The sequence below is a fragment of the Perna viridis genome, chromosome 2 (genome assembly GCF_037379345.1).
Source record: "Perna viridis isolate PV_CMFRI_1.1 ecotype Kerala chromosome 2, ASM3737934v1, whole genome shotgun sequence".
Lineage (NCBI taxonomy): Eukaryota > Metazoa > Mollusca > Bivalvia > Mytilida > Mytilidae > Perna > Perna viridis.
In genome coordinates, this window is record NC_142446.1 from 60,044,666 (window position 1) to 60,061,741 (window position 17,076).

Below are 17,076 nucleotides of genomic sequence, written 5' to 3' on the forward strand. Positions count from 1 at the left end.
TTTTAGCCTCTTATTCCAAAAACGATGGGGGTTGGGGATAACCCCCAAAATCTACACCAACCTTCCTTTTGTGGTTTGAAACCTTGTTATGATTTTATAATCTTCAACCAACTAATAGTCATTGTATTACACAAAAAGTAAGTGTCTACAGACAAATGACAAAGATGACGATGCAGGGGAAGCTCAAGAAACTTTGAAAAGGAGGGGTGCCAACTGGGGATCCACAGAGAAAGGGCATGCTAGGACATTATTTGCAATTTTTGCCAATTTTACACATGAAAATGACAAATTTTCCAATAAAAAGGAGGGGTGCGAACCCCTGCACCCTATCCCTGGATCCGCGACTGTAACGACAGGGCCATAGGTTCTCTGGGGCCTACTAAAAGAAATGAAATTATCTCCCTTTAGTAAATTCAATTTTTTTCATTTTTAGCTCACCTGGCCGATTTTGGATCAAAATTACAGTTGAATATAGCTGAAATATTGCTGCTCGGGCTTTAAACTCAAACAATCAGTCAATCAATTTTTATTTCTAAGTACCAATTTAGTGTTGTATTGTTTGAAATTAATCTATCACAAATTCTAGTGTAGTTTTTTATCAATAAAATGTGTCATAAAATTGATGCTACATCAAATCTCCCTCTTCCGTAAAATTTTAATGGGAGGAGGTCTACTTCTATTGAGTTCCTGAACATTAATGCCTATGCAAATGGTATTTTTTCGCTAAACTGCCAAAAAAATTGTTATATCTTAAAATCACATTCAAAAACTTTTTCATTTAAATGTCACATGGATATTCTTCATACAAGACCTCGAATGGTTTTCGGCCAGGCCATGCTTATATAACAGAAAAATCCATAATGTATTGTTGCGCCTCTCCAAATCCTCGACCCAACCCGAGACGTGCTTGCCTTTGTTTTTCAAGATTTTCAAGAGGCGGATAACAATATTTTGAAAGACAAGAATTTAATACAAACATAAGGCATGATGTAGCTGACTGAAATAATAGACAACTTTGTTTAACACAAAATATAGATGCTAAAATTTGCATTAACATATTCGAAAACACACCCAAAGGCTGAACTGCTGACAACAAATAGAAAGATAAGGTTAACCAAAAAAACCTTTTTCCAGTAAAAAGAATATATAAATGCACACTTTCAGTTTCAATCTTTTTTTGGTTAATGCTGGATCTCTCTATGAAATAAGATGCAAAAGAGTGAAAAAATGCTATTTTATTTACTGAAAAGCCTTCAAGACGGTTTTTGTGCAATCATTTCTCAATTGTTACTTTTTAAATTACAAATTTAGTCCATAAAATTGGAAATTTACAATATAAATTAAATAATTATTCAGTTTTCTTCCAAATTTTTGACAACTTTTTTACCAATTATTTTAGTAGGCAGAATAAGGCCTTATGAGCCTTTATCCTTTGTGGCCATATGAAACAAATGTATGATAGATGAATCAAATAATTTTAATATTTTATTATTTTAATTTGATGTTGTACTCAACCAGTGCTTGTAAATTAAGTTGCGCTAATAATTATATACATGTATACGCAGATTCTGGGTTTGATGTGCTTCATTTTCAATTCCCTCAATAGCCTGTCCATTACTCTTCCTTAGTGTATTATCAGCATACATATCAACATTAGTATTATGCATGTCAAGAGAAAGATCATTAATAAATATAATAAATAAAAGCGGCCAAGTATGGAACCCTGAGGAACGCCAAAGCTAATAGGTTTTTTTGACGAGAAAGTGTTTAAAATATTTACTTGCTGCTTTCTATCCTTTAAGTAGGACTTAAAGAATTGCACAGTACTGTTATTTACACCATAGATCATTAGTTTTTTACAAAGTATATCATGATCAACAACATCAAAAGCCTTTATAAAGTCTAAAAATATAGCCAGATTTATGTTTCCATCATTCATCTTGCATAGCCATTTAGTAGTCACAAGAGCAGTTTGGCAGGAGTGTTTAGGTCTAAATCTAGACTGAGCTGGATGTAAAAATTCCCATTGAGATAAATATTCATATAAGTGATTAGATATATGCCGTTCAATTATTTTTGACAATGAAGGAAGTATTGAAATACCGGTAGGTCTGTAATTTGATACGAAATCTTTCTGACCACTCTTGTAAACAGGATTTACTTTTGCAATCTTTAGTGAATGTGGAAATATGCCTGAATCAATCATACGATTATATATATAAGTAAGACTTGGTGCAATAATATGAGACGTTGATTGCAGCACCTTAGGCCCAATATTATCATATCCAGATGACTTAGTCATATCTAACTTTAATAGTGCTTCATAAATTTCACTACATTGTACTGAAGGTATCATAAACTGTTTATGATCATAGTTTCTAACCTTTTCCTTAACATAGTTATGTAGTTTATGAAAATCATGGTTTGGCACAATCATCAGGTTTCTTAAATTCTCAATACAAGATGTGAAGTAATCATTGAAAACATTAGTTATTTGCTCTTTGTCTACTACTTTTTCCCCACTTTCAAGTTTCAGTTCCTTTGGTGTAGATTTGACTTTAGGATTTAAACTATGAATGCACTTCCATAAGTTTCTGGAGTCTTTACTATCCTTTACAAGATTTACATAGTAATTTTGTTTTGCACTATTTATCAGAAGCGTTGTTTTATATTATTATTATTATTATTATTATTATTATTATTTTAACGACCTGGACCAAAATAGTAGTGTGTGATTTGTTAAGAAATAACATCAATATGGTCTTTGTTTTTTACATTAGTCCTACTTAAACAGTTTTCTAGCAAAAGAGAATTAAACTGCATAATGTTTATTATTGTACATTCATTATTTCCTTTATTCAGCTGTTATTTTTATATTTTTTGCTTTTATTATTTTTTTATATTTTCATTAATTCTATTTTCGATTTCTTCTTTCTTCATTAATATTTGGTAATATTATTTTTCATCGTTCATCTAGCGTTCATTTAAACGCACATTGTGTGCGTTCATGTATCATGCATCTAAATTCATGCTAAGATCATTTGTTTATTGTGTGTTTAAACGCACACTGGGAGCATTGGTTTATTGTGCACAGTTTGTGCATTTGATGAGCGCTTATTGTATGTTTAGGTATCATACGTGCGGGGAACTTAAAAGTATCAAGGAGTATAGCCTGAAAAATGGTTCCTTGGACAAAAACTGTATACCACAGTACTTGTTTTGCAGCTGAATAAAATATATCCAGAAACACAACTAGTATCATTTGGTTTCAGAACCAATACAACATGTGTACATTCAGAACTTCACTACACTGTCATTAACTTTTCTTTAGAATCTCTATTTCATTAAATTCTGTAAACGTTCTTCACAATTTAACAAAACTTTGGGTTTTTTTTCAGCCCCATGTGCATTATTAATGTCTTGGGTTTTTTTATCTCACCATGTGTAATATTAAGTATACTTAATAAAACCCTCATCCTTTTAACAAAGAAGAGATTCATCCATATCTGCATATCTGCAAAAATGAGAAAAAGAGTAAACATTTATTTTTAATATTTTGCAAAAATCATCATAAATGTTGTTTTTTTTTACATTGTTGAATATCAATGGCCACATGTATTTAATGGAAATTGATGATTGAGTGTATTCAGTTACTTATATATCTTAAATCATACAGTTAATCTCACTGTGTGTAATTTAAAATCAATGTCCAATATTCTAATGAAATTACATTCTGATATCATTAGGGTAAACATTGTTTATAGAACCTTGCATGTATATTTACTTACATGCACATGTGTATGATATCATAACAGTATGAGTTCAGGAATGAAGGTTGATACAACTTCATTTCTATTTCCTTAACTATTTCTCCACTGGTATGCTTGTGGATAATTGAAATAGCAAACTTTTAAAAATGTTTAAAATAGCAATATATAAAAATGACGAAGAAAAACATGTCATTTTGGCAAATTTTTACAATAGCAAACTTTTAGCAAAATACAGGTAATTTACAGGTAAATCTTACATTTTTTGTGAAATTACCCCTTCTTTTAGCCAAAATAAATAGATACACTTACTGGTATATGGATGTATCTATTTATTCTGTTGTCCCCTGCTCACCAACAGGGAGATGGAAGTAGGATTTTGAGCAGGATATATATAGTTCAGAACACATTTTATTGTCAATTGTGGTAAAACATTTAAAACAGTTCAAGTTAAAGAACGATATTTAAACATTTGTGGCAGGTAAAGCTTTGTACGCCATTGCTTTATCAAAGTCAAGTCAATTTAATTCTCCCTCCAGGTCCTTTCTCTGAATTTCTCTCATAGCAGACTGATTTCCTTTTTCTTCTGTGGTCGTACGTAACGGGTTCACTGCAGCACGTATTTTCAAAAAGTTGAAAATTAGGATCTGTTTAATTTTTGCAATCGAGTCATATATATTCTGACTATGCCTGTAGAACATCTCACTAAATCGACTGTGGAATGCTTCACAACCGTTTGTAGTTCTTTTTAAATCTAAACTGGGTTCAGATCAAATCAAGGGGGATACTTAGACTCTGGACTTGAAATGTCAAGACAAAATCAGCAAATTTCACAGCCCGTGGATCTTCTTTTGTTTCTGATCAAATGTCACACTCTTCGACCTCAATTTTATTTAAAAAGTCTGTAAGAATGTTTCAATGATTTCCCTGTTGCAGAATCATTGGCTTTGTATTTCATCTGCATACCCAAGATTTTGGATTTTTCGTCACCAAGCTTGTGAAAGATGAAAATGGCATGCTCGGATTGAAACATCTGGCCAGTAATGATGTGCAACTTCAAATACACTTTCCTCAAAGTTGAGATGAATACAGTTTATTTTAAAAGTTAAGCCATGTGTTCTTGTAGCGTCGATAAGATATTTAAATAAGTTAAGATAACATTTTTTTTACTTTGACGGTAATAAGAAAAATATAGCTGGAATGTAATGGCCCTTCCTGTACCCAAGAAATTTGTAGAGTTGATAAAAAATCAAGGACATTATTTTAAAGTTCCATCACTAAAAATTTCCACGCCCTGCGATGTTAGAAATTCAAGAATTGTATGGGTTTTAAACATTATGATTTTGGTTTCGATATCATTTATGTGTGTCTCACCATGTAGAAAGTGCCTCGTATTCCTTCAAGTTCTACTGTGTTTTTTGTCTAGAGGTTGGAAGTTTTGGTTGCATTTTCCTTCTGGCTCTGTATATAGTTTGTCTAACTGCAAAGGAAAAGCAAGTTTTATTATAAAGATTGCTTAACTATAAACACGTTAAATTTGAATAAATTTGATTAAAATTGTGACAGTGTAATTGAAACATGCCTGTAGGAATTTTACAATTTTCTTATGTGATATTTACCTGCAGATATATCATCAGGAATCAGATTTTCATTTTCTGTTTTTCCAGTTTCTGCAATTATAAGCTTTTGTGGCCTCTTTTTCAGGTCTTCACTGGCTTTTCTCTTGTATGCCTGCCTCAACTTAGGTCTTTGGTAAGTTCTGTCATCTTCATGGTCATGACTGTGGTCTATCCTCCCCTCTAGTACCATCAGATCTGTTAGTTTTGCATCTTGCTGAGCAATCTGCATTGGTACATCTCCATAACTGAGTTCTTGCAGATCTTGTTGAATCTGTATGACTGTAGCTGTTGACAATAATACAGTCTTTTCCTTTGTTTGTCGTGTATTTCTCAATATCCATTTTTATCCAGACTAATTTGTATTATATGAGTTTCGTTATTTATTTTTAAGTGAATTGTGAACATTTTTCACTTTTAAAATTTTACTGGGTATTGTACTCATGTTGAACTTATACTTACTACATTGAACCGATTTAATCTAGTTGTATCCAGATGTGTAAAACAACTGTCTTTTTCAATTAAAAAAAAAAATTAACTTTTAAAAAAATGTTTCCATCAAATTTGTCTTAATTTTAGAATAAATTAATCTGTATTTACCTGTGTTTTTAAAAAGTTTTCCATCTTGAAAATTTTCCATATTGAGCTACATGTACTATTGCTATTTTGATATTTGCTTTTTTGAGAAGTTGTTATTTCAACATAGGCCATTTATGCTAAAACTCAAATGTTGAAAATTAAAATTTTTCCATTTCCAATGAAGAAATAATGTAAACCAATCATTACTGAGGAAGAATCTTGAGTGATACAAATACATGTACATGTATATGGAAACCTGAAAAACAATCAACAGGTTTATCAAGTTTTTTTTTATTTCGAAAGCCAGTAAACACTTATGTACTTTTGTACATGTATAAAACATACTTGATTTCACAATTGTAGATTTGAAGGACCCATTGTATTTGCACAGATTTTTCTACATCCACAATACTAAAACAGACACTTGGGTACATTGTACATTGTTGTGTAGCTTCATGTTCTGATGTACATGTTCCTTGCCTGGTTGTTTCTGAAAATTTTAATTAAATACATATGTAATGTTCATACACTAATCACACACAATTACATGTACACCAGGTTATAGAGTGATTATTTTCTATAAATTGGAAATTTAACAAAAATTGATAAGAAAAGTATTATAAAAGATTTGATATGGTAAACATCTTGAAAAAGAGTAATATTAGTGTACAATGTGTATGTATGAGGGTGGCTAAAATTCTTGTTTAAACTTTACTTTTTTATCACAAATTCATTGATAAAAATGGTTATATTATTAATTACATGAAGAGCTGTTGATTTCACAAAAAGTCGTAAGTGTAAAGTTGATTGTAAGTAATGACGTCACAACCTAAAATAGCATTGTGATGTCCTAATTTATGATCTATTTCATACTTACGACTTTTTGTGAAATCGATGCCTGGCCTATGCACACATAGCAAAACTATAAATCTTTGGATCTCCTCAGGAATGTACTACTATGTACATAAATGTACGCTGTATATGTAAAACTAGTAATGTACAAACCCCTGACTTCATGTTACAGTAATGAGCAGCAAGACTACCCCAACTTAACTCATTCCTCAATGCCATGTGTTGTGCAGCAAAATGCTGAAATTATCTACAGTTAAAGTTCTTATATATGATGTAAATGAACGTGTATGGTTACATACAATCCTAATTATGATGGATCCAAAGATATTTAAAAGGGAGGCTCTATATAACCTTAGACTCAAAATTTTTCCTCCAGCAACATGTGAAGAAGTATGGACCATATGTTTTTAATAAAATGTATTATGTAAAATCTGCCTACCTCCTGGACATTTTCCATTAAAAGATAATTTTTAACAGTTTAAAAAAATCAAGACCCGCTTTTGAAATATGAGAGTTCAAAACCAAAACCTCATATTCATAATATTTGTATAGACCATCCTGTAAATATAAACTTGATTGAAAAATAATTGACTGTTACCAATTAGTTGACTTACTTATCTGTCTTGCATGCACTGGAAAGCGTTAATTTATCCCAAAACTTAATGGTTCAGCAACATAGTTTCGATGTTCTATTGACTACATTGGATCCATGTGATAACGCATTTTACAAATGAATGTGGTCACCTTACAACTAATTTCCCTGACTGCACCACAACCCAAATTCAGTTGGTATGGTTGCAGGTATAGAAATTAACGTGAAATTTTAACCAGCCAGCAGAACCAGTAGACCAAAAAATCTACTGGTCCTAAAGAAAATCAAAAGGGTAATAATAGGTGTTTTATTAAAACCCATGTAGAATACTTGTTTTTTTAATTGTTCTTTTTTTATTGTGTTCCTTATTTAATTCAGGAAAACAAATATATCAGCAGATTTGATGTGTTATGGACTAAATTTTTAAGTTAAAGGAGGTCAAATTTGGTCAACACCAAAAACTTTTTTATGGTCCGATTTCAAAAATTATTTTTTTATTGCATGATGAGATCTATCTGTGATCAGATTTTGGTTTTAATCCATTGAGTCTTGTTGGAGTTATTGCCCTTTTTGGACATTTTTTTTTGCTATTTTTAATGTTCTTTCTTTCCAAAATCTTCTCTTCTGACACTACTTGACCAATTGGAACAAACTTTGTGTGAATGTTCCTTGGGTTATCTTGCATAGAACTGATGTGGCGGTTATTGATCTGTCGAAAAAAACATGGCTGCTGTTGCTAATAATAGAACATAGGGGTCAGACAGTAGTTTTTCACATGTATCTCCAAAGCCATTATGTTTAGCCAAATTTTCTTAATTGCTGGAATGATCCTTAATACAAGGCCTACAAAAGTAATCAGGGATAAAAGGTGTCAGACGACCCCTTTTAAGAGTTATTGCCCTTGAAAGGGGAAATATGACATTTTTTATACAGTTTTCAGCCAATATCTTAAAAATGATAGATAGAAAGAAACTTTCAATTAGTGAAATGATCTTTATGATAAGTCCTACCAAAGTCTTCTTGAGTCAAAATTGTTGGACAACTGCTTGTTAAATTAATTGTCCTTGAAAGGGAAAATTCAACTAGGTGAGCAATTCAGGCTCCTGGGAGCTTCTTGATAATTTTTTATCTGTTTTGAAATTTTTTGTTTGAATTTCAAATTTTGTAATGTAGTGTCCAACTCATTTGATGTATCCATGATAAATTGTATGTCCTTATGCTTAAGTTTGTCAAAAACTAATATTGTGTCCACACTTGCCCCAACTGTTAAGGGTTTGACCACTGCATTTGTATCGTGCTGTGTTTGGCAAAGCTTTTTATTCAACTTTATTGTTGTAGTGTTAATAACAATCATACAAATTATACTTTTTCAACAATGTAACTGATACTGCAAATTACATTTTATTAGTAAATTCTAGGCAGTTGAAGCTCTAGATAATTAAATATAAATCAAACAATTCATCCCAATCTAGCCTATAAATAAATCCTTATTATAAAAGGACAAGCTCAGAGTCAGAATCCGACAACTGGACAATTGGTTTGATGATCTACAGATCATATCCATACCAGTTATCCCACCCATATCAGGGGTAAGAATTTAGAATTTAGAATTTCCCACATAAAATGTAAGATTTGTGGTAGGTTTTTGGTGTAAATTACTATGTTTTCTGTGCAAAATACAATTGGAAGGGAATCTTCCACATGAACTGTTACAAAGGTTAACAAATATGCATATCTCTGAAATCAGTATAAAGATTTACATTCAGTTTAAACATTTAAGAAGAAAGCATGGTAAATGCTAATGATTACAGTTTTATTTTACATCATGTAATCTTTGGGTTGTGTGAATTTGTGTGTATAGTACTATTTTTACAAGAATCAAAAACGTCCAGTTCTAACAGCACTTTGATTAAGTTTCCAGTCTTTGAAAAATGCACATGCAGGTGAATAAAATCAATTAGGATTCCTATAACAGATTTTATAATTACAAAATTCATTCTTCATAGGTTGTCAACTGAAATATCAATACCGGTTAATTTTTGTTCGTTTTTTACATCAACTCTTAACATCCAAGTATGATGGTTCTTACTTAACTTGATCAATGAATATTACAGATCTTTTCCTGATTCTGCCTTAATGACAGTGTCTACAGTGTATAAGATGACTGAAAGTTTTTCATTAGTTAATTTGCATTGAAGCCAAACTGGAGTTGAGTCTTTGAAACTAGAAGATAAAGAGAAGGAACTAAAATTAAATAACAGTATTTTACTCTTCTGATTAGGATTTGGCAGCAGAAATTGTTGAGAGGGATTTAGTACCATTGGCATCACATGAACCCAGTACTAACAGAAAATTAGGTGAGTGTCTTAGTACCCCCTTGTTAGTGAACATGTCTATCTAGGTTTTTTTTTCAATCAACATGATGAGTATCACAAAATTTTGTGTTCCTGAAAGAATAAAAGTTCAATAGAAAAGCAATGCATAGTGTGTTGGTTGCTGTCTTCTAATTAAGACAGTTTTTAAATGCTTGTAACATGAAACTAAATAATATTTGGAAATATAAAAGGGCCAGAAACCTGCATTTACCTGACATCTGAACAATATCATTATATTGTACCACAAGGTGTTATACCACTATTAAAAGAAGGCTGATATAGACTTTTTATGCAAACATTATTTGGGATGGGGCTGTTGTTGTCCGTATCTGCTTGTTTTTTGTGCGAAAACTTCAGTTGTGGTTGACCAATTGTTATGAAAACTTGATATGATTTTACTAATCACTAAAGGAAGGTTCCTATTTGATTTGGAGTTAACCCATGTAGAATGTTTTTTTTTTCCCGATTTTGATAATTCTTTTTTATAGTGTTCCTTATATAATTCTGATAAACAAACAGAAGAACAGTCTTCATGTGACTTTTTTCAAGTAATAAGGGGTCAAAGGGGCCATCCCCCCAAAAAAAAAAAATCAACTTTTTTTATTTTAAGTCCTATTTCAATAAAACAAAATTCCTTATGGAAATCCCTGCCTGCATTTTTCAGTCAGATTTCAGATATTTCTTATGGTTTTTGAGTTATAAGAGGTCAAAGGGGCAACACCCCAAAAAATGGGTTTCTTTATTTTTGGTCCATTTACAATTTTTTGGGGTGAATTTGATTCCTTATGGGAATCACTGCCTGCAATTTTTAATCAGATTTAAGACATTTCTGACAACAATAAAAGAACTGTTTTTAATATTGAATATTCTCTTTCTAGCAATGGGTCTTACTAAGGAAAATAACATAACTAGGTGCCTAAAAATTTTCTGTTTTGTACAAATCAGTATTTTTTTTTACCAGTATACAATTCTAAGCTTCTTAAGCTATATTTAACCTTTTCTCTTAAACAAGTCATACATAGTACAGTCATATCTAATTTACATTTATATACATAAAGTAAGCAACAAATTAAGAAACGAATTTTGGTCTGTGTATCTAAGTAACACATATTTTTTCTCAAAATTTATATTAAAAAAAAATATTCTGTAGAATACAAAGAAGTTTTCTAGGAATTCTTTTGTAATTTTACAATCATAAAACAAATGTTTAATTGTCTCATCATAACTGTTACAAAAAGTACATTGTTTCGAACTTACTTAGCCAATTTAAAAAAGTAATGTGTTTGTTGGCCAAATTCTGTGCAACAATTTATACTGAAAATTTCTAAGATATGTGTTTTTACAACATTTTTGTAATACATGTATAGGAAAAGATTTTCTCCATTCGTACATCTCCAAATTCACATTTTGTTCCCATAATTCTGTTTTATGAACAGGAGAAACAAAAATATTTTTTAACAATGCTATATATAAATATTTTACATTTTAGGCATGTAGTATTTTATCCAAAAATATATTTTGGACTCGCATTTGAAATTACATTTGCTGTCATTTCCTTCAAACCCTCACTGAGACTAATCTTTACTAATCTAGGGATATTTGCTAGAAGACAGTTTTACTCTCTTATTGTTTTCGAGTTATAAAGGGACCACATCCAAAAAATCATTTTTTTTAATGTTTGGTCTGATCTTGAAATTTTTTATTTGAATTTCAAATTTTGTGCAATACAGTGTCCAGACCGGTTGTTGTGACCATGATGAAAATTGTGTCAAAAACTAAAATTGTGACCACATTTGCCCTAACTGTTTAGGGTTCGACAACTGCATTTGTATTATTCTGCACTCTGTGAAGCTTTTTATTCAGGGTTATGACTCAAACTGATTAGGAATTAGGGGCAAAAAATGGACCACTTCTGTAAACCTCTTATCCTCTGCAAAACATTTAAACACATTCCAAATTTAGAGCTGTATCAAGCTTGATCATGGGTCCTTACTTGTTGATGTGTCCTAACTTGATGATGTGCCCTTCCTCGCCTCAACTGTTCATGTGTATACTTCTGTGATTGTATTGTGCTGCAGTACAATAGGTGCACCATTTTATTTTTAAAGAGAAAAACTTGTAGACTACAATGGGTGGTCAAGGATAATAGTTTATTTTCTCTCAGACTTGTACAATGTGTACTGAAAAAAGTGTGTACTTCAATGTCTTGTGTTTTTCAGCTCTTGGTTTTGTTCTTCTCAACCTTGGAAGTTATGATGAGGCCATGAAAACTTTCAATAATGTCATTTATGTAAGTACAAAGAGTTGTTATTCCCTTCACAAACAAAATGAAGTGTTGTGACCATAAAGCTTTGATAGAATTGGTTTTCACAGTAATCTGTACCCCTTTTTGAGAAGGGACTTGGTAACAATCATAGATACATGCTGAAAGATTGGGGGGAAAATTATGGATTTGTCAATCATTTTCTTAATTTAGTCAAGTAATAAATGTATGAAAATTCTCCGAGTCACTTCAATTAATTCGTATATATGCTATGGTGCTGCATGTTTACTGTTAATTTAATTATGCAATCAACTAATCAGATACACGTAAATCCAAGTGACAGGTGGCTGCACATTGGCTAATATTGATGCACACCTGTCAATTAATTTCCAATAAACAATTAGGAGACAGGTAGAAAGGATGTTTATACACTAATATTTTGGATATTGGTTTCCACAGACTCTTTAAACCAGTTTGTGTGAAAAGTCAAGATGAAGAAAAACAATCATTTCTTCCACTACCATTTGTCGACAAAGGTATAGATGCAATTAATTTGTCTAACATTCTCCATCACAAAAACGTTACCAACAAAATTCCCCCATATTTCAAAGACAAATCCATACCAATTATTTCATATTCCTATACTTCACCAATCACATCCAAAATTTTCAATTATAAAAGGCTATTGCAGAACCTCGAGATTGCGGACTTCAAGGCTAAACCACCTGACTGTTCTTGCAAAACCTCTCCATTCAAATATGGTCCTTCCGGTCACGTCGTTACGGGAGATTTAACCATTATCGAAAACGAATCTCTGCGTAATATCATTTCTAAAGGTCCCAAGTACCGTGAACCACGCTCCATAAATTGAAATTATAACTTTTAAGTTCTTATGGATGCCGTCGAGGACTAAGCAAGAAAATGGATAAAACAAGAACAAGAAGACATTGAATCTCTGTCAGACTGGTTGAAGGCCGTGAGGTCTTTAATTTTGAAACGAATGAAAGTTTTAAGTAGGTCAATGAGTGCCAAGGCTACATCAGTTTTCAAAGACCCCGATGTAGCAAAAACATTGTCTACTATACATGACAAGTATGTTGTCGTACCAGCAGACAAAGCCCAAAACAACATTGTTTTTGTCTGCAAAACGTTTTATATCCAATGTTTATTATCAGAGGTAGACGTAGAAAATAATAGCAGTGATAAGACCTACACTGCTACCACTCTTTCCAAAGAAGAGATTGTGGAAAACCATAAATCTGTACTATCCTCTTTTGGTCTCTCTACCAAGGACAATGATTGTGATTTACCGTCTATGTACTGGATTGCTAAACTTCACAAAAATCCATACAAACAACGTTTCATAGCTGGATCTGCAAAATGTACCACCAAACCTCTTTCAAAACTTTTAACTTCTATACTCACAGCTGTCAAAGAGGGTCTACAGTCCAACCACAACACTTGTTACTCCCGTAGTGGTATTAATTCAATGTGGATCCTGAAAAATTCGAAAGATCTTTTGGAGACAATCAGTTCAAGACTATTATCTGAATATAAAAGCATTAAAACCTATGATTTTTCAACACTGTATACTTCTATTCCCCATACTCAGTTAAAATCCCGACTTAAAAACATTATACATCGTTGTTTTTCAAAAAAAGATGGTACACCTAGATACAAATATATAGTTCTTGGTAGAGATTCCTCATACTTTGTAAGGAATAATTCCAAATCATCTTCCAAATATACAGAGGAAGATGTTTACAAAATGCTGGAATTTTTAATCGACAACATATTTGTCCACTGTGGTGGACGTGTTTTTCAAGAAACGGTCGGCATTCCAATGGGAACAAATTGTGCCCCTTTACTAGCTGACCTATTCCTTCACTCTTATGAGGCTGACTTTATAGCTGATCTGATCAGAAAGAAAGAATATTGTTTAGCTAGATCCTTCAATCTCAGTTTCCGCTATATAGATGACGTGTTATCTTTAAACAATCCTAATTTCGGGGATTTGATACATCGCATCTACCCAAAAGAACTTGAGATAAAGGATACTACAGACACTGTGAAGTCAGCCTCATATCTTGACCTACACTTAGAAATCGATGGTAAAGGAAAACTATTGACCAAACTTTACGACAATCGTGATGACATTTCATTCAGAATTGTCAACTTTCCTTTCATCTGTGGCAACATCCCTTCGGCTCCTGCGTATGGAGTGTTCATATTACAACTCATACGTTATGCCAGAGCTTGCCGAAACTACGCAGACTTTTTGTATCGCGCTAGAACTCCAACAAATTGGCTTCTGGAACAGGGATATGTTGCTACAAAATTGAAGCCATCACTACAGAAGTTTTATGGTTGTCATCATGAACTCGTGGATCGTTATAGTGTATCCATCAACACCATGAAAACTGATTTATTCAACAGGTCATAGTTTTCCTTTCCTTGTTTGTCTACCCCGGACTTGATTTTTTATGAGCAACTCAGCGGGTGTTTCTAGAAAAGCAGAGAACGCTTACCCTACTGGTGCACCTGGTCCATGCTCCCAGTTTTTAGTGGAGTCTGAGTTGCTCATTTGCTTTTGTTGCTTTGTATGTATTAGTTACTTTATGTTCTTTGTTGTGTGTGTCTGTTTTCCATGTCTGGTCTTTGTCCCTGGATTGCATTCTTTTGATTACCGTTGTGGCCTTGGTTCCCTTGATTACTCTTCCACACAGACTGTAATTTATAATGGTTGACAATTTTTCATATCCAATATTAGAAAATGGTCGTCAGTCATTTGCAAAATTTTTTGGCCAATGACTGGCATTTTTTACTGTTTCCGGACCCTTGATGCTGATGTCTTGGCTATCTGGATACAGCCTTTAGTTTTATGCTGGAAATCTATTTAACTAAGATGCAGAGTAGAAAACCACGAAAAAACTTTTATCACACGAGATGCATTTCTCAAGAAACTAAAGGGCCAATTGAAGGACATAGGGCTATGTAAGCTGTAGCATTTTTTTTTATTAATTTTTCAAAGCAAAATTATTGAAATTTAGTTCATTTCATATGATATTTTGAAGTAATGGAAATGCATTGAGTGCACTGGTTACTGAAAAATCTTTTTTTCAGCAAATGGCTATTGTACCTTTACAACTCCTAAGCTATAAATTTTTGGTATAAAAATCCTCCCCCAAAACATCAGTGAGTAAATCTGTAATTTTGAGAGTGAATCATATTTAATGTTATTCAGAATTGTAGTAGGCTATTATTTGAAGAAACCCCCCCCCCCAAAAAAAACAGATTTGCAGTTTTCTTTTCACTGCTGAATCTTCTTTTTGAACAGAAAATGTATATCAGTGAACAATATCAACTTTTTTATTCAGTAATTAATGGTTATTTTGTGAATATTGCCTTCCAGGATAGCAATGATAGCAAAGGTGGATATTATGGACGTGGTATGGTTTATGCTAGACAAGGACTACAGGTATTACTTCACTATCAATCTTAAGGGATGAAAATTTTCATTTGAATATCACAAATAAACATAGTTTGGAATAAATGTTTTCTGTAACTTGTGGCATTTTCCTTTGATCTAAAGAGATCGATAATGCCTGTCACAGCAGACTGGCCCTGACAAATAAGCCCTTTAAAGATATTCTTTTGAACGGTAAAATTTTGAATTTTTGTATTCTTTTTAAAATCCAAAACAGAAAGTAAAATGTTACTCGTATTACTAAACAGAATATAAGTTTTCAGGAGTGTGGAATCATGTTTTATATTCTCTGGACAGTAGTTATATAGATACAATTCTAGTGTTTGATTAGATGTCAGTCTCAATATTCAATCCAAGAAAAGAGAAAGCTATAAAATCAAGTATGTTGCAAAAACTGTGAGATTTCACTATAAAATCTTAACAATTTATTGTAATTTGACCCTTCAAAGAACAGGTTTTTTTAATGAAAAGTAAGGAGTAGGTTCAGTACCTACCAAAAACCAGCCACTTAAACAGTTACCAATTACTGGTTAAATATGAACTTTCATTGAAAACAAAAGTTGAAAGGAAATTTTTACATTCAGCAAAATTATTAAAATTTAGTTCATTTCATATATTGGAAATACTGTGCAAGTAGAAAGTGAAGAGCAGTGATTTTAACCAAATAAAATTGGTTGGAAAATTCAAATTGATAAAAAATTGTCTCGTTTTGAAAATCTTATATTGTTCCAGGAAATTTTTTTCTTAAGCTGAAATTGGTTCCATTTGATTATATGATATTACATTATAGGATAATACTCTGTTGAAAAAGTTTTGAATGTGATTGCAATTCATTTTTTGGACAAGTTTAAAAAATTGGCAGAAAGGTGAAATGGAAGACAATTTATAAATGTGTCTGAAGTTGGATACTGTTAATGGAAGAGAGTAAAATCCATACTATTCTGATTCATAAAATGAATGTCATAATGGTAGGGAAAAACAATTCTGATTATAAAATACTGGGAATTGTAAATGATTTTAATATACACAATGATAACTAATTTGGATTGTAAGTTGAATAGATAGATAGATCGATAGATAGAGAGAGAGAGAGAGAGAGAGAGAGAGAGAGAGAGAGAGAGAGAGAGATCAATAGATAGATAGATCGATAGATAGATAGATAGATCGATCGTTCGTTCATTCATTCGTTCGTTCGTTCGTTCGTTCGTTCGTTTGTTCGTTTGTTCGTTCGTTTGTTCGTTCGTTCGCTCGCTCGCTCGCTAGACGGTCGGTCGGCTGGTTGGCCGGTCGGTCGGAATCTGCCACCCAGCAAACTTAATAGGTATCGGATCGTCGAGTTATGATGATGCAGCCAGCACAAACAAAAAAATTATATAAGTCTGAATGATTGTACAACGATACCGATAAAGATATTAATACACTATAATAAAATATATATAATAAGCAAAATTTTTGGTCAACTAATGACCTTCTTCAGTGCCTTAAATAAACTGAGTATGTATGAAAGTAAATGGTCTTTGAACACAACTCACTACCTAATCAGGT

At 32.2% G+C, this 17,076-nt stretch overlaps 1 protein-coding gene across 2 annotated transcripts in view; it reads left to right on the plus strand.

Moving 5' to 3' along the window:
- LOC148626296 (tetratricopeptide repeat protein 13-like) overlaps positions 1 to 17,076 on the plus strand; it is a 98,770-nt gene that overhangs the window by 10,117 nt on the left and 71,577 nt on the right. The window contains exons 3-6 of one of the 2 annotated variants that reach the window (XM_088570181.1): positions 8,906 to 8,995; positions 9,688 to 9,763; positions 12,001 to 12,071; positions 15,457 to 15,522. In XM_088570181.1, the coding sequence (XP_088426307.1) occupies positions 8,906 to 8,995; positions 9,688 to 9,763; positions 12,001 to 12,071; positions 15,457 to 15,522 (303 nt within the window). The remainder of the gene's footprint in view (positions 1 to 8,905; positions 8,996 to 9,687; positions 9,764 to 12,000; positions 12,072 to 15,456; positions 15,523 to 17,076) is intronic. The other variant, XM_088570182.1, reaches the window with a different exon arrangement.